General features: G+C 59.8%; 2 protein-coding genes across 5 annotated transcripts; one reads left to right on the top strand and one right to left on the bottom strand.

Annotated features, from left to right (window-relative positions):
* Positions 1–721: 721 nt before the first annotated feature.
* Positions 722–7,014, top strand: LOC140705558 (borealin). Of its 3 annotated transcripts, XM_072993335.2 has the most exons (11): positions 722–874; positions 1,261–1,379; positions 2,627–2,755; positions 3,235–3,275; positions 3,456–3,531; positions 3,616–3,767; positions 4,241–4,320; positions 4,651–4,752; positions 5,040–5,166; positions 5,482–5,568; positions 6,018–7,014. In XM_072993335.2, exons 2-11 carry the CDS (start codon positions 1,277–1,279, stop codon positions 6,096–6,098), a joined length of 978 nt encoding a protein of 325 aa, XP_072849436.2. In that variant the 5' UTR covers positions 722–874; positions 1,261–1,276; the 3' UTR covers positions 6,099–7,014. The 3 variants fall into 3 exon arrangements, with proteins under 3 accessions (XP_072849436.2, XP_078246372.1, XP_078246371.1); XM_078390246.1 differs by lacking the exon at positions 722–874 and having other exon boundaries at positions 950–1,379; positions 4,241–4,299; XM_078390245.1 differs by lacking the exon at positions 722–874 and having other exon boundaries at positions 956–1,379.
* Positions 7,015–7,980: 966 nt separating this feature from the next.
* On the bottom strand, positions 7,981–15,157 carry LOC110078126 (cytochrome P450 2G1). Of its 2 annotated transcripts, XM_078390243.1 has the most exons (9): positions 14,125–15,157; positions 13,761–13,923; positions 13,424–13,573; positions 13,155–13,315; positions 12,309–12,485; positions 11,448–11,589; positions 10,660–10,847; positions 10,352–10,493; positions 7,981–9,017 (listed from the first exon to the last, which is right to left on the bottom strand). In XM_078390243.1, exons 1-9 carry the CDS (start codon positions 14,302–14,304, stop codon positions 8,836–8,838), a joined length of 1,485 nt encoding a protein of 494 aa, XP_078246369.1. In that variant the 5' UTR covers positions 14,305–15,157; the 3' UTR covers positions 7,981–8,835. The 2 variants fall into 2 exon arrangements, with proteins under 2 accessions (XP_078246369.1, XP_072849437.2); XM_072993336.2 differs by having other exon boundaries at positions 13,761–15,157.
* Between the last annotated feature and the right edge of the window lie 1,967 nt (positions 15,158–17,124).

Below are 17,124 nucleotides of genomic sequence, written 5' to 3'. Positions count from 1 at the left end.
CCACCCCAGTTTTAGAACCGCCCGGCATGAGAGGAAAGGGGGCACGTGGCAAGACAGGGAGGGGCCCGAGCTGGAAACCCCCCTCCCCACGGAAGGGGGTCCACCCTTGACGGGGGAGCCCTAGGAGAGTGTCCGGGGCGGGCGCAGGGGGCTTTCTGGGGTCCTGCGAGGGGCCCCTTTCCTCGCGGGCGGGCCCCTTTGAGTTGGCCTTGAGGAGGGGCTGCCTGGGAGGGAAGGGTCGGGGGGGGCGACCGGAGGGGGGGCTCAGGACCCCCTGGGGACCCCTCGCCAAAGGCAAGCGCGGGAGGAGGGAGCCGGGCTCCGGGCAGACCCTGCGGGAGGGAGGAAAGGGAGGGAGGGAGGGACGGGAAGCCCCGGAGCAATTTCGCACCCCGCGCCGGAGGGTCCGAGCCTTTAGCACTTTGCAAGCGGGGGGGGGTCGTGCCCCGTTGGGGCTCTAACTGCCCGGCCGGTGGAGGAGCGGCTCCCCCCGGGGCGAACCACGTCCTGCGCTCAGCCCCGCCGTCCCCCCGGGGGAATCCCCATCGCCGGTCCCGCCCCGTCCCGCTCGCCCGGGACTGGTCCTGCACCTCCGCTCGCCACCGCCGGGGGCGCACGACCGCTGCAGTCACCCGAAAGCTCCAGCCTTCGCGGGCGAGGGACTTCCGGCTGCGCCCGGGTTCTCCTGGGAGCTGTAGTTTACCGCTGCGCTTCGCCCTCGCGCGTCTTCTCGCCGCCACTCCCTCGCGCCGTCCCCTGATTGGCCGAGCTCGAGCCGGCGTCGGCGCTGATTGGTCCAGCGCTTGGAGCGCCGAGTTTGAAAGAAGCGCCCGCCGCGCCTCGGAGATCCCCTTGCGCGGAGGGGGTGTTGCCGGTAACCGGGGAGGGGGGGAGGGGAGAGGGAGAGGGGGAGGGGGGAGGGGGGAGGGGAGGGGAGGCGAAGGGAGGGGGGCAGGGCTCGAAGGCCCGAGTGCCTCTGCCCATGTGCAGAGGGCGCTCCCGCCCCGCCGGTCTCCGCGCAAAGGGCGCCTCTTCGGGGAGAGGGGGATGGGAGCCCCACCACACACACACACACACACACACACACACACACACACACACACACACACACACACACACACACACACACACACACACACACACACACACACACACACACACACCCTCTCTCCGAGTGGGGGCCGCGGGCAGGCCGACACCGCACCGGTGCAGCAGGGCGGGTGACGGCGGCCTTGCGCCCCTCGGGCTCCTTCCCTTCAGGATCGGGCTGCGCGCCATGGCGCCTTCGCGGAGGAAAGCGTCGAGGATCGGGGCCGGCAAGGGCGCCCTGCGGAGCCAGCTCAGGGGGGAGGCCCTCCTGCGGGACTTCGACCGGGAAGGTGAGGGTCTGGGAGCCCCCCCCCGCAGGGTGTGGGTGGGGAGGGCTTTTCTGGAGGGAGGGGGCGAAGGGGGCACTTCCTGGAACCTTTGGGGATCGGGGCCCTCCCCGAGAGGGACCCCCAGCCTGGCCTGGCCTGGGGGAGAAAAGCAGCCCAGCAAGGGGGGGGGGAAGGAGGGAGGGAGGGAGGTTGACAGACTCACCCCCCCCCGAGAGAGCAATTCTGGGAGAGGGGGAGTTGAGGGGAGGCACCCCCTTTCCCCAGCTGGGCTGCCCTGGGGGGTGGGGGGGCTGGTCTATCTATCCCACAGGGAAGGTGAGACCCCCCCAATCGGGATCCCCATCTCCGCCCCCCGTCTCCACCTGAGCACCCCTCTGCTCCCCTCCCACTCTTGCCATGCCCCCCCCCATTTCCAAACCCACCCCTTCTGCACAGCCCTGATGCCTCCCCCCCACCCCATCCCCGGCGGAGGAGGGCAGAGGCCGGCCGAGGGGAGCTGGTCCTGGGCGTCCCCCCCCCTTGCCCTCCTTGCCCAGCATGAAGGGCAACCCCCGTCTCAGGGGCACTTTGGGCCCGGCTTGCCCCAAGAGCCTGAAGGAGCTAGGAAGGGACTGGGGGGGGGGGAGCCTTCCTCCCTCAGGGGGGCCAAAGGGGAATCTCCCTGGGGAGGCTCAGCCAGGATCCTCCGGGCGGGGGGGGGCTCTGACTAGGCATTTTTTTGGAGAGAGGCCATTCAGCCCACCCAGCTGCCCCCCAGCGGCCTCGGGGCATGGCTCCTAATAAGGTCACCCCTTCCTACATCAAGCCCCACAAGGGGCGACTAATTGCAGAAATAGTGCGGAAAAGGGCGGGGGGCAGAACCCGCGCCGTCCTCGGGCCCGTCCGGCTTCCGTGCCAGCCGGCAGCCAGGCTCCTCCCGGGCCCAAAGGGGAGACTCTCGGCGGACACCCCCTCCAAGGGCCTGCCTGCAGAGCGTTCAGAAGAGGGAGCAGGGTGTTAGTGTGTGTGTGTGTGGGGGGGGGTCAGCCAGGAGAGGGAGCCCGGTGGAGATTGTTCCCCCCTTCACAGCCTGTCCCGCGCATTTCCCTCTTCACTCCAGGCGGGGGGACCTCGGACGGCTCCCCAGGCCTGCCTGGCCAGCACAGGCGGGGATGTCCAGCGGGGTCCTTGGCCGAGCGCTCAGCCTCTGGGGGGGAGCATCGCCTGGGCACCTCTCAGGAACGTCCTCTTCTCCGCTTGCCTTTCAGTCAAGAAGCGGCTGGAGGAGGTCCGAGTGTCCGGCGAGAACCTCCAGAAGGAGGTCAGCAACCTCTACGACGTGGCGCTCCTCCGCCTGCCGGTGGCCGTGCGGGAGATGAACTGGCTCAGCTACCTGGGTACCCCCCCCTTCGGCTTCCCCTCCTCTCTGGGCTCCCCTGGAGGCGCCCCTCCTGCAGACCTTTGGGGCGCCCCTTCGGGGGGGGGGGCGTCTGGCTAATATGTGGCTGGTGTGCTCATTGTGGAGTCCCCGAGCGGGGTCCCTGGGGCAAGGGGGGGGGACTTTCTGAGCTGCCTGGTGTCAGGCGCTTCTCGCATAGCCCCCCCTCCGGCTGTCCCCTTGTGCAGAGACTTTTCGTTCAGCCTCCTCTCCCCGATGGAAAGAGGCCTTCCACCTTGTCTTCACCGGCACGCGCCGCTCTGGGGTGGCCCGATTTTCTCAATGTGCGCCGGACGAGAGTAAGAGGCTTGGACTCTTGTGAAAGGGGAGAGGTTGTCTGTTGTCTCCCCGTTGGTTCGGCCGAGGGGGTTCGCATCCGGCTCCTCTCCCGTGGCTTTGCGTTGTGCCTTTTCTGATCCGGGCCCTTCGTCTCCCCAGCTCTAGGAGGAAGCGAGAAGGCCCTGGAGAAGGTCGCCTTGGTAGGTCCCCTTCCTTCCTCCCTCTCGGCTCAGGCTGCCCGGCGGGAGGGGAAGGGGGCGGCGGTCCAGCCCTTGGTGGGGGGGAGGCCGCGGCCGGACGGGGCCCGAGGGAGCCTCCCCTCGCTCTCCCACCGGAGCAAGGCCCTCCTCTCATGGGCTCTCCTTCCCTCTCGGTCCCAGGGAGGCTTGGACATTGCGGAGATCACCCAGCTGGCCTCGGCAGCCATCCAGACCCCCATCAAGACGGTCAAGAAAGGTGAGCGGGGGGCCCTGGCGGCACCTCGGGGGGGGGACACACGCGCTTTCCCCTCCTCCTGAGGCTCTTCTTTGTCTCTCCCAGCCAAGAAGCTCAAGCAGCCGGTAGAGACCATCGAGGAAGAGCCGGAGGGGCCCATCCTGCCCGCAGGGAAGCGGTCCAGGCAGGGGAAGGAGGCGGCGACGACAGCGGCCTCGGAGCCCGACCCGGAGGCATCGCACCAGAAACTGGGCAAGGCAAGGCCTCTGTTGGGCGAAGGGGGGTGGATCAGGGGTTGCCCGCGGCCAGCCGTGGCCGGCTCTGCTCCCGGTGGGTGAAGAGGCCTGGCTGAGCACCGGCTTCTCCCCCACCCGCCCCTTCCCCTCCGCCGCGGCTGGCTCCGTCAGTGGCCCCTCTGCGAAAGGAGCCCCCCTCGGCTCTCCCGGACGGGCGGGGCATCGAGGCGTCCAGGCATGGGGGCTGAGGAGCTCCCCTCAACCCGGGCCTTTGGCCTCCGGTTGTTCCTCACCACATGGGGGTCATAGAGGGCAGCCGGAGGACTCCGGGCTGCCTCCCCTCTGGGCGCGGCCGGGTGCCCCTTGCCGAGAAGGGATGCCGCCTCTCCCGCCTGCGGAAGCGGGCAGCCAGCCGGATAGGCTCTTTGGGCTCCTTGGGGAAGGATCCGGCCAACCAAGGCAAGGCGGCCTAAGTGGGTGTGGGTGTCTTCCAGGTGAAGCGATCGAGCAGGCCGCCCCCCTCTTCGAAGAGGACCAGGCCCCCTTCCGCCAGGTCTGCCCGTCTCAGTAAAAGGTAGATGGGGCCGGGGGGGGGGGGGAAAGGAGGCGCTTTGGACCCCAGTCCTTGGAGCCACTGCTTCCTGTCTGACGGGCAGACCCCCCCTCGAGAGGACTGTCCGAGCAAAAGGAAGAGAGGTTGCTGGGGGAGCCCTTCCTCGGAGAGAGAGGCCCCCCAACCTGAGTGCCAGAGGTCGGGGGGGGTGCCCAGGCTGGCTGGAGGGGATGGGGATCCGGGACGCGTCCGGCCCCGGTGTGGGGCATCCAGCCCAGTCGCTGTCTGGGGGGTCTCCCGGGGGGGGCGAGCTGCCCGCGGAAAAGGCTTCTGCCCTTTGTGTTTCGGCAGGCCCAGCAAAGCCGCCTTCCTCACTCCCGCCGGCCAGGGGGGCCAGGGTCCGGCTACCACGAGGGGCACCACCCCGCTGCTCACTCCCAAGTTTGACTCCAGGTGAGCCCCATCCTCTCCCTGTGCCTTCAAAGCCTGTCTGTCCCCGTTGGCGTTGGGCGGGAAGAGGTCCCAGGTTCGAGGCAGGAGCCCATCCGCCCCCCTCTTGGGCCATGGCTTGGAGGATGATGGGTCCCCGGGGCCCCCCTTGCCAGCCTCAGGATCCTCCTGCGCCACCGTGGAGGGACAGGGCTCCCCGCTCTGGCCCGAGGCTGAAAGTCTCCCGGGTGGGGTGCAGGAAAGGTCCGACTCGCTCACAGGGGGGTGCCCTCCTGCCTTTGTGCCCCCAGCATTTTCAAGACGCCCGGCCTGCGGGCCCCTGCGGCCCACGAGCGCGTGTTCAGCATCTCTGCCAACGGCAGCCCCTTGGCGGAGAGCCGGGAGATTTTCATCACCCTGCCCGTCAGCGGAGGAGAGGTGAGGTGGGGGGGCAGACCCTCTGGGGCAGCCGCAGACGGGTGCCGAAAGCACCATCGGGGTTTAGTGGGAAGCAAGACCAGGCTGGGGTGGTGATGATGGCGCTGGTGGGCCCCCAACGGATGGAGAGAGGCCAGAGGACCCTCTCCGAACGGGTGGCAGAGCCGGCAGGCTGGGGGAAGGGGGGGTCACGGAAAAGCCCTGCTTCTGGACACCCCCTCCTTGGGAAAGCCTTGTTTTTTTGCACGTGGGGCTCTGGGGGTCCCTGCGGGTGCTCGGGGCATAACAGCCCCTCCTCTGCTCCCTGCCCTCCAGAGCCTCCGGGTGAGAGCCAGCCAGCTCAAGAGAGAGGACCTCCTGCGCTTGAACCCGGACACCCTCGGGAGCGTGGAGAAGCTGTCCGTAAGTCTCTGCTCGGCCACCCCGGCGGCCGTGTGGCTTTGCTCTTTGGGAAAGCCGGCCTTCCCCCTTCCCTTCCTGGCTGGGCGGTGGTGTGTGTGTCTTTTTGGCCTCATCCTTTGGAGGGGGGCGATTTGGCATCTGGGGTGGGGGCAGCAGAGAGGGACCACCTTCCTCACCAGAGAGGGACTTTCTCAGCCGAAGGGCAACCGGCTTAGAGGGGCAAGTGGCCCCAATGTTGCATTGGCCCAAGCTGGTGCCAGCCATGCCTGGGCTCTCTTTCAGGAGGGAGGACTGGCTGCTTAGCCCTGCCTTCAGGGGCTTGGAAGGGGGAAGCTGCACAGGGGAGAAGCCCCCCCTTCCACTCCACTGTCACTTCTGGGGAGAAGGTGTGCTGCTTTCCTGAACCGGCTTTCCTCCCTCCCTCCCTCCCTCTTCCTCTCTTTCTCCAGTCTGAGCTTCTCCATCTCTGCAACAGCGTGAGGGGCCAGGGTGGCCGTGCTGGGCCCTCCCCCCTGGAGCTCCTGCCTTGAGACCCCCTTCTTGCACGGACCCCGAGGCCTCCGCGAAGCTGCTTCCGGATCGAACTGGAAGAGACAGGCAGGGGATTCCGGGGTCAGGGGATGTTTTCAAGAAGCGACGGGGGATCCGGACTGGGGCCTCTTGGCGCCTCTTTCGCTTTGGGCCTCCTTGGGCGCCTCCAAATCCTAGAACCCGCTCGGCAGGAGCGCGTTGGAGGGTGGACCTTCCTCAGCGTCTCCACTCTCTCTCTCTCTCTATGGGTGCGCCTGGAGTTCACCTTGTCTGGCTCACTGCGGTTCCTCGTATTGGTTTGCAAGACGTTCAGGCGAGGGTTCCTTGAATGGTAGGGCAGCTCCCTGGGGGAGGATGGCCCGTCCTTCCACGCAGAGGGGTGGGAGGGTGGAAGGGGGCATTCCTCCAGCAGGGGGCAGCCGGGTTGCCCAGAGTGGCCGGTGGAGCTGATGTGGGCAGGAGGGATCCGCTCGTGGGGCAGAGGTGTGAAGGCCGGCCAGCAGCTTCCTGGCCGAGCTCCCGGGGGCGACGGGCGTGTCTCTGGGCAGGTGCCGGGGCTGCTCCGGAAGCCCAAAGCCCTTGCCCACCTCCAGCTGGGGGGCCCGGAGCGTCCTTAGGCGGTGTCCGCACCCGGAGCTTGGCTCCCTGGCCTTCGGGGTCCCGGTTTTTTGGACAGACCCAACCCTGAGGCTGCAGCCGTGGACAACCGCCCTGCCCTGCCCAGCCCTGCCGTTCCGGCTTCTCTTCTCGGCCAGACTCCTGCCTGCCTGCCTGCCTCGATTCTTCGGTTTGGCCCCTTCTCAATGTTTCCCTGCTCCTGTGTGTAAATATACTTGATTTGGGGGTGCTGTGTTTCACTGTGTTTCGGATATGCTATTCATTAAAAGTTGTGACGTGTTTTGTTTTTCAAAGGTGGATGTGCAGAGAAAAGTGTTGCTGCCTTTATTCCAGTTGGGAGGGGAGGAGAGAGCGTCGGTCCCGTGAGAGGCGGAGGGGCCGCTGCTTCCTTTCCCGGGGAGGCCAGCGCCTCTGGGCGGGAGGGATCAACCCCTTCCCGGACCCTTTCCGTGCCTCTGTGGGGCTGAGGGCTCTGCTTTTACTGGGACCTCTGAGGCTGAGGGAGGGGCGGTTAGGTTACGGCGTGGAAGGGCCTGGAGGCTCTGGCTCGTTAGTGAAGGTTAATTTGCGCTTGCTCTGTGCCCTCTGGTCCTGTCCGGCTGATGACGGGCCTACCGATTAAGGGCCCCCGGAAAGACTTGGTTTTGGTTGTGGGTCCTCAGCATGGCTAGTTGCGTGATGCGCTGCCAGAAGCACTACCTGGTCAGCACTACTGCCCTGGCACTGTCGTTGCTGCCACGGGCATAACCTCAAGGTATAGCCATCTAGTGATGCAACCGGATTTTTGCCCAGGGTGTGGCCGCTGATTGCACAGTCCTCCATTGGGGGTTTCACCACTGAGTCTTGCTGTACGAAACCTTCCCAGAACTACTGTAATTTTGCAGTCCGGTTTTGGGTTCCCCCTTTACAGGGGCAGCGTTCATTCGTCCTTGCTGTTCCTCGGTTTGGAATGGAGCCTGCCAGGTTGATTTGGGCCTCTAGGACGCACAACAGCTGGACTTGGCTGGGGCCTTTGCCAGAGCTCTTCCGTGCAAGGCCGGGCAGGAGCGTGCGGAGGCGTGGCTTCCTGGTGGCCGGCCTCCATTTTGCGAAGTACTGCCACACCTGGCCACCCACTGGAGAAAGGCGACGGGGGGGGGGGGGGCAGGAGGAATGTGAGCCCTCAGGTCTGTGCCTCTGGCGAGGTAAAAGAGGCTGGAGCTCCCTCTATTAAATGACAGTCCCGTTGGGCTGATCCCATCAAAAGACCCGGGAGGGCGATAATGCAAAGAATGCTGAAGATATTTATCTCTGTTCATTTGATTTTTACATTTATATCTCCTTTCTACTAAAAACTGCACTCAAGGCAGCTGACTGGCATCATTAAAACAGATCAAAAAGGACACAGAGATTATGCGATTAGAAAAATAGCAACTTTGAAGCCACAATAAACAGAATATTAACTTTGTCGAAGGAATCGATCTGCATAAGACCCATGGAGAAAGCCCAGTTGGATGAGACCTATAATGACTCCCTTCTTAAAAGCCAGGAGAGTTGGGTTTGGGCCCTGGGGCTCCCTGCGTGGTGACAACTCCCCAAAGAGTGTGGAGGGGGCTGGGATGTGTGTGTGTGTGTGTCGGACTATTAGATTTGGCCACAACCTGCTTTGCCCCAGTTCTCTTTATGTGGCAGCTGGAGGTGTTTGGTGGGTCGGCTCCGGTTCTGCTGCGACCCTGCCGGGCCCAGGCACTTGGGGACTGGAGTGGATATACCCATTAGGGGATGCCAGGGGGACAACAGGGGCCTGGCATTCAGGCCCCTCTTGTAGGTCACTTGGGTTTGTCCAGGTGGGAGAGAGCACCAGCACTGCTTCCCTGGATTTCTTCCAGCCCATCAGCTAGGCAGTGCAAAAGAGAGACATCACACCACCTGGGGGGGGGGGGTCTTGTGGGTCTACATATATACTTGGCTTGTGGCTCCAAAGCAGGCTAACATAGTGGGGAAATGCACCACTACGAGAGGGATGACTAGACACATGCGCGCGCACACGGGGAGAGGCTGCCCCTCCTGCCCTGCCCTCCCCATCTCTTCTCAGCCCATCTTCTTGGGGGTGGGACCCGCACCAAGCAGCAGCCAAGATTAGCGAGGTATCAAGCACAGCTGGTAGGTGGGTGGGATGTTCCCAAAGCCGCTCATCCTGGGGGAGGCGTCAATGTCCTTTGGAGGCAAGAGTGGTTTCAGCGAGAAGCTTTGCAGGACGGTGGTCAAATACAGGAAGAGCTCCATGCGGGCCAGGGCCTCCCCCACGCAGACCCGTTTCCCTGGAGAGGAAAAAACCCAGAACCGTAACTGTTAACACAACCAGCGCAACAGCAGCAACTCTCCCTGCTACGTCTGTTGCTACCGAAAGAGTGGGACGTGTTCAGCCTGGAGAAAAGGAGGCTGGAGGGAGACAGGAGAGTACTTTTCAAAGACTTGAAAGGTTGTCCCACGGAGGAGGGGCAGGATCCGTTCTTGATCATCCCAAAGTGCAGGACACGCAACAGTGGGCTCAAGATTACAGTGGTACCTCAATTTATGAACTTAATCTGTATTGGAACGACGTTCGTAGGTCGAAAAGTTTGTAAGTCAAAGTACCATTTCCCATTGAAATGCATGGGAACAGAATCCGTTCCAGCATTTCAAAAGGCAAAAAAGCAGGGGGAAAGGGCTGGAAACTTGAATTTCCAGCCCTTTCTCCCTGCCTTTTTGGTTTCGGAGGTCTCAAAGGGCTTCCTCCAATGTCGGGGGCGAAAGCCCTTTGAGAGCTCCAAAGCCGCTGATCGCAACGCAGGGTACCCCCAGGAGGTCTCCCATGGTGGCAGGCAAGCCCGTGATCGGCGGCTTCAGAGCTCTCAAAGGGCTTTCTCCCCCTGACATCGGAGGAAGCCCTTTGAGAGCTCCAAAGGCAAAAAGGCAGGGAGAAAGGGCGGGAAATTCGAGTTTCTAGCCCTTCCCCCCTGCTTATTTGCAGGGAGCCATTTACGAACGGCTCCATTGGCAAAAAAATGGCATTGACTTGCAAACAGAGCCTCGACCCCGTTTGTAGGTCAAGGTCCGTTCGCAAGTCGATGCCAATTTTTGCCAAAGGAGCTGTTTGTAAATTGAAAAGTCCGTATGTAGTCAAGGGTTGACTGTACACAAAGCCAGATTTAGGCTGAGTATCAGGAAAAACCTCTTAACTGATAGAGCAGCAGGACAATGGAGCCCATGGCCTCAAAGGGAGGTGGTGGTGAGGGCTCCAGCGCTGGAGAGGCCTTCAAGAGAAACTTAGACAACCACCTGGCAGACCTGCTTCGATTGGTATTCCTGCACTCAGCAGAGGGGGTTGGACTTGATGACCTCAGAGGACCCTTCCCACTTCCCATGCTTCTGTGATTCTACTCTCACTACTCCATCCATCTACCAGGGTGAATTGCTGAACCAACGGGCAATCCGTGGCACCGTCTCTCAAAGCAACCCGCCCTGGGTGGCATCTTTTGCTCGCACAGGCCGCAGTCTTTCCTGCCGATAAAGTTGCTGCCGCTGGCTTTCCCCCCCACCCCGAATGAACTCACTGTCCGCATGGCCTGATTCCAGGGCAGGAAAAGGGGAGGTGGTGGGGAGGAAGCCTTACCCGAGGAAAAGGGCACAAAGGCCTCGTTCTTCTTGAAACGGCCTCCCTCGTCCAGGAAGTGCCCAGGGTTGAATTCCTCGGGGCTGCTGAAATGCCTGGGGTCCCGTAAAACAGAGCCGAGTAAAGGGAAGACGTTGGTGCCCTGCAGAAGTTTAAAAAAACAGACAAACCAAGGAGTTGATGGAGAGGTGATGAGGAAAGCCGAAGCCCTCCTCTCTCTCTCTCTCTCTCCCCCCCCCCGCACAGCCATTGCCTTTTCCCACTTGTTGGCTTCTGTCTGTCCCAGTTGCATTCCTCGCTCGCCTCACCTTGGGCAGGAAGTACCCCCGAAACTCAGTGTCCCGGATGACGGTGTGGGGCACTCCCAGAGGGACGATGTCCGTCAGCCTCTGGATCTCATGGATGACGGCGTCGGTGTAGGGCATGCTCATCCGGTCCGTGACGGCAGGGATGCGGTTGCGGCCAATGACCTGGTCGATTTCCTGATGAACTTTCTCTGCCGAGACACCAAGAAAAAGATGTGTTGGAGAGGAGCTGGTGAGAGAGAGAGAGAGAGAGGCTTTCTCGGAGGACAGAACGGCCTCCAGGAGCTCAGCTCTGGGAGTGGGACAGAAACCGAGGAGACCCCATTTCCCATGTAGGAAAGCCTTACGGAGGCATCGTGGTGAGGCCAGCCCTGCCTGCTCGGTTCTTCCTACAGCTAAAGACAATTGGGAGAGCAGGTCGTGTACCAAGCCCGATTTCCTGGGCTCTTGCTCTCATATAGTGCCTACGCATGAGCAAGAATCTTTCCCCTTCAGACGCCCATGGAGGACGTCTCCGTGGCTTACTGCTGCAAGAGAGGGTGAAGCCTTTATTAGACCACCTTGGAAAATACATCAATGTGAGCTTCCATGAACTAAAATCCATCTCTTCAGGCATGCGCCAGTTATCTTGTGGACGAAGAAAATTCATGCCTACGATCACCAGGAAAGGCATTGGGGTCAAGATAGAGGTGGCCATTGTGACCTTTGCTGAAGGTTTTAGCAACAAATCTGCTTTTTTTCTTTTAATGGATCAAGTCCAGCCCCTCACCTGTGGCTGGCCACCACCATACCTTCCACTTCTGGGTGTTTCATCAGGAAGAGGAAGCCATATCTGAGGGTGGAGCTGACAGTCTCCGTTCCAGCAAAGAACAGGTTGAGGGTGGTGAGGACCAGATTCGTCACGTTGAATTCGCTGGAAGGGTTCCCCTTTTCCTTCGAGGGAGGGAAGGGAGAAAATAGGTAGGGTGTGTATGTTGGGGGGGTGGATGGGAGCAAGCAGTGTCAAGAGGACAGAAGGCGACGGTCCAAAGGTATTTATACAAGCCCAAGATAACTTCAACATTTGGAGGTTCTCTCATCCTGGAGCCAGGGCCCACAGCGGCATTTGTAGACTGAGCCAGAGTTAGCGCCCAGCCGTAACCCTCCCACAGGTCACTCCTTGATTGCACCCACTCACCCGCCTTGGATTTGCTGAGTGAAACCGGTTGTGGGAGAGAAAGTGTGCTGGGCGGGGGGGGGGATGAACCGTCTGCTTTGTGTCCAGTTGAACCCCGAGGCTACCTGCCTTCTCAGCGCAAGAGCCCCAAAAGGTTGCAGCTTTTCCTCCCCAGGGAGTTGCTTCTCTCCCCCCCCCATCACTTTGCCCCTTTTCTGCCCTTTTCCATTGCGTGCTCTTCAGTGTTATGGTGTCCCCTTCTGGAACTGGGATTTTGAGAGCTGGACAGAATATCCTAAACTTGATGGTGCCACAGATCTTGCATCTTTCGGGGAAGATTCCTCTCCTTCCTTTCCATACACACACACACACACACACCAACTCCCAACTCCTTTTCCAGAACTCTGAGTCTTAGCCCCAGTTTGGGTCTTCCTTGGAATCCCCCCCCCCCGCCTCCAACACACACACACAGGAAGAGGGTTTTTCCTTCCGGCACCTTCTCCATCTGGATTAGGAAGCAGTCGATGAAGTCTCGTGGGTTGTCGGGATCCAGCGTTTCTTGGTTGGCTTCGACTTTCTCAGCAACAAAGCCCTTGAGCTCCTCAATGATATTGTATATGCGATTGTGCCTTCCGGGCAGGTACTGCATGACGCAGGAATACATGTCATACAGCTGGAAGGAAAAGAGGGGAACAGCGCATGTGGTTTTCATGCTCCAGTCCCTCCGCCACCCGGGACGCAATACAGACTTCTGCTGCAAAGGGCTGCTTTGCTGGGGGCCATCGTTAGAGCCTCCCCTCCACACGCACGAAATCAGCTCCCGATCACTCCAGCCCTTCTGCAGGATCAAAAAGGTCCTGTTTGGGCACAGAACAGGATCCGGCCGGGATCATCTGGTCTCCAGAAAAAAAGACTGAACTAGACCATGTCGCAGGTGGTCCAAAAAGCGAGCTGGATCAGTCACTTGTCACACGCCCCCATCACAGCATTTTTGTGGGGACGCAGACAAAGCCAGCTTCCCTGCGGGCAGCCCTCCTTGGCTTCTCCCCCGCTTCCTCCACCCTTAATCTCCCCAGGGAAAATCCTTTAAGGAGAAAAACAAACAAGGAGGGTGACCCTGCCCCTCGACCAGCAAAAGGAGGGATTCTCCATCGTGAAAGGCAGGGAGGCAAAGCAGGTCCGCCCTTGAAATACCGGTCCTATAAACACTCAGAAGAGTGGAAAGCAAGGAAAGTATTCGTGGCCTCCTCCTGTCTCTCTTGAGTCGAAAGTCCTGCTTCTGGACCGCTTTGCCCCACCTGAGGAAGGAGAAATGGGGGTTCCTCCAGCTGCGCTGCCTTACCTGGGCCCAGGGGGTGCTCATCTCCATGAAGCTCTCATTCATCATGCGCAGCAAGGCAAGGAAGGTCTTGTCCTCGTAGTCAAAGCGGGTGCCAAAAACCACCGAGCTGATGACGTTGGAGACGGTGCGGCTGAGGAAGAACGTGGGGTCAAAGGGGAGACCTGGCAAAGGCAACCGGGAGAGCCGTTAGGGGCCACGGCCACCGTTCCCTGCTCCCCTCTTCCCCGACGAGGCTAGCACATAGCGCAGGTCAGGCCGAGGAGACCCACCTTCCGTCTTCCGGAACGCCTCCAACAGGTACTGGGCCTCCTCCTGGATCCTCTCCTCGATGGACCGTTTCCCCATCCCAAAGTTCCTCAACGTCGTGAGAGAGAAGCGGCGGAGCTGCTTCCATCGCTCCCCATTGGCCATAGCCACTCCTGCGAGGAAGGAAGGAAGGAAGGTCGTTTGTGCTGTGGGAAAAGCTGTCTTCTCTCCCCACGTGCCCCCCATACCCAAATGCTTCACGGGGTCCTCCGCTCTCACAGCACCACGTCTCCTTCGGCAGACATGAAGGTCCACCCTTCATCCATCCTCCAGAGCTTGCCCCACATCCCGTCCGCTCACCAAATCCCTTGAAGTTCCGGTCCAGGGAAGCCAGCTCTCCCCTCCCGCTGAAGTCTTCACCTTGGTCCACCAGAGCTTCCTTCACCGCCTCGTGCCCGCAAAGGACGACAACCCGCCGGGGCCCCAGGTACACCGTGAAGACGGGGCCATATTGGTCTCTCAGCTGCAGGAGAAAGGCCAGAGGAAGCGGAGAGAGATGGAAGCAGGCGGTTGGAAATAGGGACTTGCCAGAGACCAGGGGGTCCCGGATCCCTCCTGTGCAACAGGGAGCCCAAGGATGCTGAGCCTCTTGGCCCGACCCTTGTTGCTCAGGCGTCCCTGCCTCACCCCCAACCCTGTTTTCTCCAGCGCAAGCACCGCTCACCGCCAGGAACGACCTGAAGGGCTCGTCGATTTTCACTTGCAGTAAGTTGCCGATGAAGGGCAGGGGGGTCGGCCCCGGGGGCAGCTTCCCCGTCTTGCGCCTCCTCTTCCACGCAGAGACGAGGATCAAGCAAAAGATGCAGGTGCCCAGGAAGGCCGTCAGGGCCCCTCCAAGCTCCATGGCAGGCAGGCTAGACCTTCCACCGGCCGCTGCGCCTTTATAGGGCTGAGCTGTGCAAGGGAGGCCCGGCCACTGGCACGCCTGGTGATGGGCAGGCCCGCCTCAGGGAACAGGGATCCCGTTTCAGGACGGTGTTTGCTGACTGTCTTCGAGGGGCTGGGCAGGAGAGGATGGCTTTTGGGGATTAAAAAGGTTTCCTCCCCTCAGACAAAGCCTTCCCTAATCCTGCAGGTGGCCCTCCTAGTCCTGGGCAGGGGCTGGCCCTGCAAAGTCGAACCAAAGTTTCCGTGCGGGGGTCAGGAATTGAAAAAGAGGGCTCAGGCAACTGCTCTTGGGCTCCTGCTTGAGACCCTCCGCTGGGCAAGGTCATTCTACTCCGCTGCTGAGAAGCGCTTCCTGTGGAGAAGTTTTTCCTCCCTTTTACGCCAGATCTCCTTGCGTGCAGTTTCAACCTGTTGTTTTGAGTCCTATCTAGAGATGGGCAAGAACCAGGAGAATGGGGGTTTGTGGTGTTTCATGGTTCGTGGCTACTCACAAACCACGAACTTTCAAAATGTTTTCTAAAACCTGAACCACGAACCAGTATGTTTTGTAAAAAAAAATATTGTTGGTTGTTGTGGGTTTTTCGGGCTCTTTGGCCTTGTTCTGAAGGTTGTTCTTCCTAATGTTTCGCCAGTCTCTCTGGCCATGGGCATCTTCAGAGGACAGCACTCTGTGCTCTGAAGTTTGTGCCTGCGGGGAGAACAAATTAAAGCCCCACCCCTCTGCTGCCCTCCTGCCTCCTTCTCCTCCTCCATCAACATTCTGGCTGCAAATGGGCGCTCCTGTGCCACATGGCCCCAATCCAGAGCCACACAGCCACATATTGGTACCAGCTGACTTCCCTGATGATCTGGGAGCCACTGGGAGCCCAGCACATGCGCAGAGAGATTGCAGCTGCGGCTCACAGACACCTGTTCCCCTGCCTCTGCGCGTGCCCACGTCTGCACGGAGCCAGCAGGCTCAACTCAAGGCAGGCTGTGGGGGCAGCGGGCAAACAAGCCAGGATGCTCAGGAAATCACTAAAAAGGTCTGTTGGTTCATCAGTTTTGACAAACCCAAACCAACGAGCCCAGTGACTTTTGACGAATTTCTTGGTTCGTATTTTGGTTTGTGCCATCTCTTGTTCTAGCCTCTAGAGAGCAACAAATTTGCCTCATCTTCCACTCATCAGCCTTTTGTGACTGTCCTTGCAATACCTGAGGGCAGCAGGTCCCCCCTGAAGGATGAGAGACTCCCCCAGTACTCACATCCCAGTCCACGGCCAAGCAGGAAGCCCACCCCCCCAAACCCTCCCTAACAGGTGACGATAGAGCCTCTGTTTCAAATATCACCCAACCTCCGAGGCCGTTGACTCCATCTTCGAACAGCTCAGCTGCTACTCTCTGGAAGTTCTTCCTCAAGTCTAAACACAATTCTTCCAGATGACAGGTTTTGAAATGTTTGTTTATTTATTTATTTATTTATTTATTTATTTATTTATTTATTTATTTATTTATTTATTTCCCACCTGTTTGAGGTTGAAAGGGATGACAGAGGATGAGATGGATGGGCAGGGTCATTGAAGCAACCAACATGAATCTGACCCAACTCCAGGAGGAAGTGGAAGACAGAAGGGCCTGGTGTGCTTTGGTCAATGGGGTCATGAAGAGTCGGACACGACTTAATCACTAAACAACAACAACAATCATCCTATCACCCCCTCAGCCTTCTTCTATGCAGTCCAATGCCTTCAGCTGTTGCTCATATGGGCTTGTTTTCCAGATCTGTTCCTGCTCTTCCAAATGCTTGCGGCTTGTCAGGATTCTTTTAAAAATGGGATGCCCTGAAATGGACACTGGATTCGAGGTGAGGTCTGACCAAAGTGGGATTGGGAGTGGGATGGCGGGGAGGGGTGGTGGTGGGGAGCATTTTGACTTCTCTTGTCGCCATCCTAGTTCCTGTGGAGGCCTCTCTCACTTGTCTGGTCCTGATGTTGACGCCAGGCCTCTCCTGATACTGCCAAGGGTGGCATGAGTGGGTGTTGTTCTTTCTCCACCACATCACAGGCTTGACTCGCGTTTCGCTTGTGATCAGCTAAAATGCCCAGAGGACCCCTTTCACAGCCACAACGTCCATGTCAGAGGTCACCCATCCCGTACTGCACATCTGACTTTTATGGTCTAAAAATGTAGTACTTATATTTACATTTTCCCCATGTATTTTGTTGGCTTTGGCCCAGTTGTTCAACTGGATTCTAAGTCATCTTGAAGCCCAGTTCTATTTTCTGAACGATTTAGCTCCCTCTCCTCAGTTGGTGTGAAAGGCAGATTTGCACTTCCCTGCTTTGGCCCCTGCTGGAGGAGGGTCCCTGGCCGGTCAAGGCTTACAGGCCAATGGGTTCTGACCCACCCTGAGCTCCCCTGGGGAGCCACTGTCCCCTTGACCCTTCTCTCCAAAGTGGCTCTCTCCATGTTCTGTGGTTGTACCATTTTCTTTCACACCCCTTTGGTGGATCTTAAAACTTGTTTTAAAAGAAACATATCCATTTTACATCCAGAGGGCCAGGAGAATCAGGAGAACCATGACTGGATTTGAGAAGAGTCCCCTGTAAGCCGGCTGGCAAGCAGGTGGGAGGTAAAAGCTTTGCCGAGCCTGTTTTGTAAAAGGAGATTGCGTTTCCTCTCGAAGCTGCTACTGAGGTTATGCAACCCCGTACTGAACTTATGCAACCTGATTATCACCTGCCCTCCTTTCCACCTGGCAATTTGCACTTTGGCACCCATTCATCATGCAGCCACC

Source organism: Pogona vitticeps, chromosome 3 (assembly GCF_051106095.1).
Source record: "Pogona vitticeps strain Pit_001003342236 chromosome 3, PviZW2.1, whole genome shotgun sequence".
Lineage (NCBI taxonomy): Eukaryota > Metazoa > Chordata > Lepidosauria > Squamata > Agamidae > Pogona > Pogona vitticeps.
Note: the sequence above shows the minus strand (reverse complement) of the source record. Positions and strands in the feature narration are given on the sequence as shown.